Source organism: Prosopis cineraria, unplaced genomic scaffold (assembly GCF_029017545.1).
Source record: "Prosopis cineraria cultivar Desert tree isolate PC_DT_omini unplaced genomic scaffold, ASM2901754v1 PC12, whole genome shotgun sequence".
Taxonomy (NCBI): domain Eukaryota; kingdom Viridiplantae; phylum Streptophyta; class Magnoliopsida; order Fabales; family Fabaceae; genus Prosopis; species Prosopis cineraria.
The window spans coordinates 41,554,012-41,565,130 of record NW_026555343.1 but is presented as its reverse complement, the minus strand read 5'-3'; the positions used below and the strand labels follow the sequence as shown (position 1 = coordinate 41,565,130).

Below are 11,119 nucleotides of genomic sequence, written 5' to 3'. Positions count from 1 at the left end.
TAACAAAAAAATAGAGACAAAATAACCCAGGTACATCCAGGAGTTGTTGCTAAAGCCAAAATAAAGCAAATTGCCATTACACCAACAAATTTAGTCTTCATGATAAATGCATGAGGATTTATTCGGAGTTCCCAAGTTCTTCTTTTTTAAAAAAAAAAAAAAAAGAAGCAAATTGCCATTACACATTACGCAGTGAAAACTGAAAAGTTAAAGCCCCTTTGATTTCTGTTTTCGAAAACATTTTTTCGGTTTAAAAAAATTGAAAAATTTATTTGAATAAATGTTTTGAATCTAATTATTTTTAAAACTGTTTTTATTTTTATTCTTAAGAACAAAAACAAACATTTTAAAGCTATTTTCATTTGATTTTTCTTATTTTCAAAATACATTACATTTGATTATTAAAAACTACAGCTATTTTGACTAATAATTATTATAAATCACTATCATTAACAGCAGGTGACTATTATTATGGGCCAATTTTTTAATTTTAAAAATTCTTTTAAATTAACACAATTGAATATATTTTTTAAATACTTTTAAAAATTGTATTGGAAACCAGTTTTTTTAAAATTAAAAATGAGAATAGAAATCAAACAGGCCCTCCTTCATCTGTTTTGTTATTTATGTATCATACTACTCACGTCTCTAATCTCGTAAGTCAATAGAGATCTTCTCGAAATTAAAGACTCCGTTCAACAAGAAATTAAATTCATTAAGCATGCATGAAGAACAAGCACATAAATACATATATGGATTAAAGGGACCTACAAGTCGGGAATTAATTAAAAATTAGGAACATATACAGTTCAACCATGGTGATGGGGTGAATCGGCCTTAAACAAGTCGAGACAGGTTTCTTTGGAGAGGCCTCTGTTCCAGAATTTGAGGTAGTACTCGCTGTAGGTGAAGTTCCTGTAGAGCGCAGGATGATGAGGGTCTATGAGGTCGGGGGCTGGACCAATCACAGCGTCCTGTGATGGGCAGTAGAAAGTTGGGATGGACATCCTCTCCTTCTCGCTGTTCACAACTGCTCGATGCAACACACTCTTGTACCTGCCGTTGCTTATCACCTTCACCGCACATGTTACACGGTACCAAATTAACCTTTGTATCAGCTAAATGGTCAATTTTTTTAAATATATGCTCAAACAGTATTTAATAAGCTTGGGCTAGAATAAAAAATATGTGGTGCGTATAATTATTTTTGTTTTGGTCTGACATTTTCCAAACAACATGGAAAACGTTCGATGAAAGGACAGAGGAGTGTCCGACAAATAATGTGAAAGACTGAAAGTTGCTCTCACGTTCTTTTCCAGTTCTTGTCCTAAACTATAGGAGCCTATCCATCCTAAGCCACAAAAGCAAAAACACTACAAACGCGCAAAAACCATGCGTCCAGCGTCCTCTCACCCTAAAATTAATTAAGTTGTAATTTTCACTTTTCTTTTATCTTTAAATATAAATAGACGTATACTCTTCCCCATAGGAAGAAAAAAATAACATTTACATATAATAATCCATGGACTTTGGCATCTCCTTGATTTGTGTATTTTTTAAATATTAGCCTGTTAGGTATGCTCTCGCCATGTGTAAAGTATTCGTATCCAAATCTCAGATACTAATAAAAATTTATTATTTAGTTAAGAGTACATAAAATCACAACAATTATCTAGTTATGTTCCTAATAATTTCACAATTGATGTATTTTAAGATAATAAGAGCAAAATTATACAAGCACTCAAAATTATCATGGCATCCTTTATGTTTAAGGACAAAATAAATTAATTTTAAAAAACATCTTTTACATTGGAATAGAGGGAGTATGCTCAAAGACACAGGAAATATACCCCTTGTTTTGAAGTTTGAGTAAAATTTTCACATACTTTCTTTTTACATAAGCCAAACAACAATTTTTATAAGCATTTATGATATCTTTTTTTTAACTGCCCTTTGTTAAATGATTGCATCATTAAATTATAAAAAAATGAAAGATTAATGAAAAGGACATTTTAGTCCACCTTTTTTAATTTTAGATGATTAACTATTTTCTTAGACGCCGTATAAGTTGTTTAAAATTTTATGAAAATGGAGGGAGAAGGTTTGACAAATAAAATAAAATTTAATCATATAAAAAGAATAAGAAATAATCTTTGTCACTGCACTTGTGCAAAACTGACACCTTAAATTTTTATGAGAAAATTACATCCTGGCATCTCCCAAGGGAATTAATTATAGATAAAGACTAATAATAAATTTCATTTAAAAAAAATTATATCCTCATTTTAACAATAACTCGTTCTACATTAGTTTTTGTATGTGATTAATTTTTTTGAGGGGCTGGATGTGATTTTTTTTAAATTTTTATCTGCCAAGGAGCGGTGGGCCCTTATTTTTTATTTTTTGGACACTTAAGATTAGTGAAAAGGGAAAAAAGAATAAGTAGCTTTCTTATTACCTAAAATTACATCAAAAGGTAACAACTTTCATCCCTTCCATCTTCTTAGTACTGAGTTATCGCAAGGTTGGGAAAGAAAAAAAAAGGAAAAAGAAAAGAAATGAAAAATTGAAATGGCGAGGGCAGTTACTTACCTGAATTTGGTCGCCGATATTGACGGTGAAGGTGTTGGGAATAGGATTAACGGCGAGCCACTTGCCGTCCTTGAGGACCTGTAATCCCGGGACGTCGTCTTGCAGAAGAAGTGTAATGACGTTTGGATCAGCATGGCTGGGCAGCCCATACGTCAGCTCCGGCTCTGGACAAGGCGGATAATAGTTTAGTGCCATGTGCTGCCCGTGCTGCCCCAACGCCTTGTTTATGTAATCCTTCTCTATCCCCAAGCTCTCTGATATCGCCTCCAGCAATCTCAGCGATAACTCCCCCATTTTTCTGCAGTACCCACCCGCATCTTCTCTGCTTCCCCAAACAACACCCCCCCGGCAAAAAAAAAAAAAAATCAGTGAGATCTTCGATCGGCCGCATGGGACTCAATTCCTTTTTCTAGAATTTACCTGCTTCGTTTGCCAGGACCATAGATTTCCTGAATATCTGCTAATCACACTATAAAATATTTTTTTGGAAGTTCTATTTGGTATAAAATATAAGGTATTGAATAAATTTTATAATTATTTTTTAGTTATACTCCTACTTTATTTATTATTTTTTTAAAAAAAATAATGTATTCAAATTTTAATTACTATTATTCATATTATTATATAGAGTATTTAATGAGGATATAATTAAAAATATATAAATTTTTTTAAAAAATTAAAATTTCAACTAATATTTTTTAAAAAACTATGAATTAATTAACAATGTTCTATATTCCTTTATTTCAATTTATAAATCACTTTTAACATATTTTAATAATACTAAAAAATTTTAAATTTTATTAATTTTACCTAAAAATTTAATAAGTTTTTAATTTTGTCGTTATTAAAGGCCTATATTATTTTATTTTATTTCATAAAAAAATAATTTATTTTTTAAAAAAATTTATTTTTGTGAGTTTTTATTATATTTGTTTAAAATTTTAAAAATAGTCAAAATCTCAAAAAAAGTAAATTTCTTATCATTTTAAGAAGTTGTTTTGGGTAACTTCTGACAATAATATAATATGGTAAATAAAATGGTGTATTTTAAAGGAGTGGGATACATAAAGATATTATAAAATTTTAAAATAATATAATAATAAATTATTTTAATAAAACAAAAATCAAGGAATATATTATAAAATTAAAAAATAACTAACTAATAATCACTTTTTTATTATTATAACCAAATATAAAATAATTCCTACAAAATATAAAATAATATCTATTTTTTATAAAATCTTTACAAAAAAATCTCCTTTTATAAAATCTGTAAATTATCTAAAAATTATTTATATTTTAATATTGAACAAATGAATTTTAAATATGTATATTTTAATAACATATTTTTTCTTTTTAACATTTAATAAAGCATAAGCCTTGGTTAGTTGAGGGAAGGGGAGGCCCTCCACCTTATCAAACAAGGGCCCCTCCCTTGTTTGGCTCCTCTCCCCTGCAAAACCTCCCCCTAATTTGGAGGATCCCATCCTCCCCTCCTCTCCCCTTCTCTTTTTTTTTGAACTAAACAAGACTTAAAAAAAAATTATAATAAAAATTTAATTATGTATCTAAAATCAAAAACATTTCTCTCTCCTATAAAGGGAGTATTTTGATCTAGAGAGAATAATGCATGAATTTTTAAGGATTTGAATTCAATAATTATACTTAATACAGATATTGAGTGTCTATGTCATTTAAGATATTAAAATTTAAATTAACAGTTTAGATAAATTTATTCATTCATTAATTTCAAGTAGAATATGATTTTATAACCATTAATTTAAATTTTAATAATTTAGATTTTAATGATCAGGATTTCAAGTACAGTCACAAAATTTAAATTTAATTTTTAAGTGTTCTGCAACAATGAAGTGGTTGAAATCGTGAAACTGATCGAGTAACTGATTTTGAGTGGTGGTCCCACGCACACATCTGTTTTCTCTCTTCTGGAATTCCCTGGACCATCATGCATTCGGAGCCTGTTTCTTGATTCTCAATTATAGCATACCTGAAATAGGAAGGGTTGGTCGGCCACTCATTGATGTAATCCTCAAGAGGATAACAGTGAAGCCTCAAGAAGTCTCTCCAGTTTGAAACTTTCTCCGTCTTCACGTTGAAACTGGTGGACAGCCTCGTCGTCTTCGTAGGATCGTCGGAGTAGTTCTTCATTCTCTCGCTCTCTGGTAAACGGAAGAATTCCCTTGACACACTCACCATCTTCTCAACCACTTCCGCGGGAACTCCGTGGTTCATGACCTTCACCAAAATGAAAGAAATCATATAACCGAAGATATATAATATTTTCTGAATTATATAATATATGGCTTGTTCTGCTGGTATACCTGAAAGAAGCCGTAGTTCAGGCAAGCGTCGCCGATCTTGCGGATGGTGAGAGAGCGGTTGGGACCATCGAGATCTCGGAGGTCGATGAGAGGAATTGAGTAACCGTCGGAGGATTCAACGTCTTGAAAATTTGGACGGTCGCTGTCGGGCCTGATGAAATTGGAGGGTACGTGGCTCAAGGATGCCGCCAGGTCGGTTAAGAGCTTGGGCTTCGCGGCGGCGATGGCGTTGGTGGTTGCGGCGGCCATTGAGAGCTTAGTTAATGGCGAATCAAGGAGCACCTGAATGTAAGGCTTCGATGCTTGCTAGTGCACAGGACGGTGCATGAAACGCTTCCGTTAATATTAGTGCCGAAGGACCGTATTGATGGCATCTTACCGACTCAAGCTTACGTTTGCTGTGTGACGTAATTAAGAGATAACGTTACACTTCCGTGTGATTTATTGGGAGGATATAAAACAAAATAATCGGACCATGCTCGCCCCTATCCTAAATATAAAATATCTTCTAGATTTGGTCCTTGAGAGACTGCCTTGTAAAACTTAATGAAGTATTGATAAATTATTTTTAAAAATGCCCACATCATGTATAATTAGTTTATTTGGATAGCATGTTTGACTTTAAAATTTACAATTTTAAATTAATAAAAGTTAAGGGGTCTTACCTAATACATTATGTAGCATTAAGACATAAGGATCATCAATTCCTTGACACTTTAACTCATGAATCTCTAAGCATAGTAACATGAAGTCACACACATCGATCATTAGTCAAATTTTTAAGGATGTACACCCAACTTATCCTGTTGAGATAAATCATAGCAAAGTATTTAGAATGAATTATTCTATCATCAGAAAAGCTTAGAAACAACTAGCCCAAAAATAAAAAATACCTATATTATATACTCTCTCCATTTAAAAATATAAGATATTTTTTGAGAAGTTGGATGTTAAAAATGTAAGGCATTTTTAATCTTTCGAGGTGTAATTATTGCCTTTTTTTAAAAATATCCCTATTAATAATAATTTTATATTTATTGTAAGATATTTTATAAGGATAAATATAAAAGATAAGGTTAGTTGAAAAGTATGTAATTACTTTATTAGAGGTAAGATTTGGTTAAAAATGCCTTATATTTTTAAACGGAGGGAGTACAAATAATCCCACCCTTCTCCAAAAACCCCCAAGATGTATGAGCCTTAATTTAATAATTTTAATTTCAATTAAGAGTATGTCGTGCCCGGATCATGCATTTCGCTTAAAGGGAAGGCCAATAAGTGTAGAAAAGTGATAATGGCCATCAAAATTTTTAAAAACCTTAAAAAATTATATAATAAAAAAGGATGGTTTATGACAAGGGTTCACGAATCCATTATATGTGGAGAAGGTATTAGACATTCCACAATACTCGTTTATAAGAACAGTTATCCTAAATTGATTGCATCAATTAATTAGCCTTTTAATAATATCTTAATTATCCTTTAATCACATGCAAAAATGAAAATAAATTATTTATTTATATGAGAGGACTTGACCTAGAATCAAAATTTAGTGCCTATGTATTCTGTGATAGGAATCAAAGTTAATGTAGTTTGGAGTATTATTATTTAGGTTTTCTTTTAACTTTTTTAATTAATTTATTTTATGAAGAGAATGTTATTTTGAGTTGTATTTTTTTATATTTTAAATAAAATTTTTTTATAAGGAAGTACTTTTGGGTAAAAAAAACCAATGCTAAAATTTGTAGTGATTTTGTATTACTCATAGTCCATTAATTGACACTCTAAGTGCATACAATGATTTAATATCACTCATAACAAACCTTGAAAGAATTTTCAAAGTGAATAATTTAATTGTGAAATTTTAATGTAAAAATTTAATACTTGCGGGATGACTTGGTGTCATTCAAGGCATCAAGTTTGATATTTTAAAGGCTACACGGTGATTTAATATCACTCATGATATAACCTAAAATATATAAAATTCTATTATTTTTATTATTTTAATAAAGTACAAGAGAAAAAATAATTAAGATTAAAACTTATAGTGATTTAGTATTATTCACAATTCACTAATTGACCCTCTAAGTATATGAAGTGATTTAATATTACATATGGCAAATCTTTAAAAAAATTTTAAAGTAAATAAATTAATTATAAAATTTTAATGCAAAAATTTGATACCTATAATAATTTAATATCATTTATAATATTTTATTTAATATTTTTAAGACTCCACGGTCATTCATGAACTTAAGAGCCAACTTGTCAAACTGGAATGACAACTCACGGCTAACTTCATAGTACGTAAAGTGTGAGAGAGGCACACAATGATAATATATTACTATATCTCATTGTTCTAATTAAGTTGATTGCATCAATTAATTAACTTTTTAATAATATTTTAATTACTCTTTAATTACATACAAAAATAAAAATAAATTATTTATTTACATAAAAAAAAATTAACTTAAAATCAAAGCCTAGAACCTATATATTTTATGATAGGGATCAAAATTAATGTAGTTTGGAGTATTATTATTTAGGTTTTATTTTAATTTTTTTAATTAATTTATTTTATGAAGAGAATGTTATCTTGAGTTGTATTTTTTTATATTTTTAAATGAAAATTTGTTATAAGGAAGTACCTTTGGGTAAGAAAAACCAATACTGAAACTTACAGTGATTTTGTATCACTCACAATTCACTAGTTGACACTTTAAGTGCATGCGGTGATTTAGTATCACTCATGACAAACTTTAAAAGAATTTTTAAAGTGAATAATTTAATTGTAAAATTTTAATGTAAAAATTTTATACTTGCAATGACTTGGTATCATTCAAGGCATCAAGTTTGATATTTTAAAGGCTACACGGTGATTTAATATTACTCATGATATAACCCAAAATATACTAAAATTATATTATTTTTTTATTTTAATAAAGTACAAGAGAAAAAAAATAATTAGGATTGAAACCTATGATGATTTAGTATTATTCGTAATTTACTAGTTGACCCTTTAAGTATATATAGTAATTTAGTATTACACATGACAAACTTCTACAAAATTTTCAAAGTAAATAACTTAATTATAAAATTTTAATGCAAAAATTTGATACCTATAATAATTTAATATCATTTATAATATTTTATTTAATATTTTTAAGACTTCACGATCATTCATGAACTTAAGAGCCAACTTGTCAAACTGGAATGACAACTCATGGCTAACTTCATGGTACGTAAAGTGTAAGAGAGGTACACAATGATAATATATTACTATATCTCATTGTTCTCACAGTCCCTAGAGGTACGCAATAATAATATATTACTATATCTCATTGTTCTAACAGTCCCCAGAAGTCAGAATAAAAATAAAAGATATGAAAACAAACGTTTGTTCCTTTGCTGGTTCATCATTCAATCCTCCTCTCCTCCAATTTTCTCTTTCCCTTTTTTTTTTTTCACTTTTTCTGTCCCCTCTGTCCTTTCTTGCTATTTTTTTAATAAAAACTCAACTAGAGTATTTCTCCCAATAATAACTCAATCAATTATAATCATATTAAATTATTAATAATTTTTATTTGATTTTTGCCTTAATCATTTGAATTGATTATAACATTTAATTTGATAGGATTATAATTGTGAAGATTCAGAGGCCATGAAAAAGGAAAATATTTTTTTTTGTTTACGAAAATATTTTTTATTTTTTTATTATAAAAGCTCATTTTATTCATTTTGTTGTATTTTTTATATTCAATTTGCATCTAGAAACTCAAATAAAATACAGTGTTCACAAGATAATTTGGATTTCAAAATATGTTAAAAAATAATACTTTTAATTAATTTTAACTAATTTTTTAATTTAAGTATCTTATAAATAAGATTAGAGCTCAAATATAAAAATCATTTAAATGCAGAACCAATGGGCAGAAATAAATTATCATACCATGATACAGAGTAAAAAATAAAATAAATTATTATTCACGGTAGGTTGTTTTTGCCAACAAAAATACATATCTATTTAAACGCCAAAAAGTCCAACCAAACCAAGACAAGGAAAAAATAACAAAATAAAAATAAAAGAAAATCAGCCACAATGTTGAAACTTCTCCCAATCAGCATCTAATAAACATCTGAAAGGAATTGTAGGTCAGGAAATCCAATTCGAAGGATACAATTCCTTTAACGACCCAGTCAATAATTGAGTTACCTTCTTTGAAAATTCAAGAAAAAAATATTTCTCTCCTCATTTTTAAATTAAATTTTACCCTCAATAAAGTAATTACTTATTTTTAAATTAATTCTATCTTTTTATATTTATTTATGTTAAACACCTTATAATAAATATGAAATCATTTATCAATAATGACACTTTAAAAAAAAAGACAATAATTATACTTTAAAAGATTAAAAATGCCTTACATTTTTTAACATTCAACTCTTTAAAAAATATTTTATATTTTTAAATGAAGGGAGTATTCGTAACAAATTCCTCATAAAAACCTGTTTGTCTAATAAAAAGTTTATAAATCAAAGAGAGGTAAAAACTAAAAAGCCAAAAGAATGCATTGTGCTTCAAGAAATGGATAGCGTGAGTGCGTGTGTAGTGCTCGCTTTGTTTTAAATTATAAAATATTTTTAAATAAAATTTTACATGTTAATAAACTTTATTAAATACACTTAACAATATTATTTTTTAAAAAATAAAAATAAAAAATTTTAAAAATATTTTTCATTTAATAACCTTAATTCTATACTTAATTAGTATTAAATAGAGGAGGTATTATTAAAATAAGTCTATTTAATGAAATATTAATCTTCTCAAAGTGTTATATATTCTAAGATGGCAAATCTCCCTTAAAAGTATCTTATAATTTAAGATAAGGGGAGTACTATATACATGTAACTATTTTTTTAAAATCAAAAGTAGGTAATTTATATTTTATTAAACTGTAATTTTTATTTTGAAAACATAAATAGTCAAAATTAAATTAAAACTTGTTCTAAATAAAATTAAAACTTGCAAGTTGAAGTGTTAACTTTGTACATATTTAAATATATGCAGAAGATTTAAATCTAGGTTGCATCTGGCCAAAAAAAAAAAATCTAGGTTGCATGAAAAGGAGTACCTGAATGTTATACCCCCTTTTATTTTTCATGTGAATGTTTTCTTACTTTAATTCAAAACATTTTAACTTTAAATTACGCAGTTTCAATACGACAACTACCATGTAATTTTTATTGTGTGATCAAATTATATGTGAGAGTGGTGTGTAAATTTACTCGTTACAAAACCTCCATCGCATAAATAATGGCGGTATCATCATCATCACCATCATCACCATCAGAAAAGAAAGTAGTTGTCAGATTTAGTCTTGTAATTGAACTCTATTTTATAAAATAGGAAGTAGATAGCATAAGTGGTGTTTATGTGGGTTATAAATTATTAAAAATAAAAATAAAAATGAGTATAAATAAAAGGCATCACTTATAGTCTTAAATAAAATTATAGTATAATATGTAATACTGGCATAATGAATATTAAATATATTTTTATATATAACAAAAAATTTTATTGTGAATATATTTAAAAGAATACTCTGTTATTAACTAAAACCTATAATGCAACCCTATAGCACACAAAAATGACAAGTAAACAAAATTTATTTTTTGAGTGGGAGAGCACCCAAATAATTTACATAAATGATATGATTATAATTGTCAAACTTTCGAGTTAATTCTACGAGTTTAATATTTTTATATTTTTAACTTACAAAATTATATTAACTCACTTATAAACTTAGACTAAATATAAACTTGGTCAAACTCGAGAGTTTACCTCCGAATTTACTATTTTTATATTTTTAACTTATAAAATTATATTCACTAATTCATAAACTCGAACTAGATACACGTTTGATGAAACTTATTAAGTTCATTATTTTTTTTTTTTTGAGTTGAGTGAGTTAGGTATATACTATGAAGAATTTAGTTTATAAAAGTTATAAAACCTAGTTCAAAAAAAAATTTGAAATGTAAAAACTAATATTAATAAAAAAAATAAAACAAAAATATTAAATATAGTTTTCCTATTTTAAAATTTTTATGTCTTGTGTATGATAATTTTATCAATGTAGATAGTTTTAATTTCAGTGATTTATATTTTTACTATATTTAAACTA

General features: G+C 27.6%; 1 protein-coding gene across 1 annotated transcript; it reads right to left on the bottom strand.

Moving 5' to 3' along the window:
- Positions 1-694: 694 nt before the first annotated feature.
- LOC129289470 (protein DMR6-LIKE OXYGENASE 2-like) lies at positions 695-5,271 on the bottom strand. Its single transcript, XM_054926239.1, has 4 exons — positions 4,935-5,271; positions 4,601-4,848; positions 2,593-2,914; positions 695-1,073 (listed from the first exon to the last, which is right to left on the bottom strand). The coding sequence occupies exons 1-4, from the start codon at positions 5,181-5,183 to the stop codon at positions 810-812; spliced, it is 1,083 nt and encodes a 360-aa protein (XP_054782214.1). The 5' UTR covers positions 5,184-5,271; the 3' UTR covers positions 695-809.
- Positions 5,272-11,119: the final 5,848 nt, after the last annotated feature.

Excerpts from the sequence above, each read along its gene's own strand:
- LOC129289470 (XM_054926239.1), bottom strand. The coding sequence starts at position 5,183 with ATGGCCGCCGCAACCACCAACGCCATCGCCGCCGCGAAGCCCAAGCTC. Across the intron at positions 2,915-4,600 it reads ACCAACCCTTCCTATTTCAG|AGAAGATGCGGGTGGGTACT; the intron begins GTATGCTATAAT and ends TTGGGGAAGCAG. Across the intron at positions 1,074-2,592 it reads ATATCGGCGACCAAATTCAG|GTGATAAGCAACGGCAGGTA; the intron begins GTAAGTAACTGC and ends TGTGCGGTGAAG.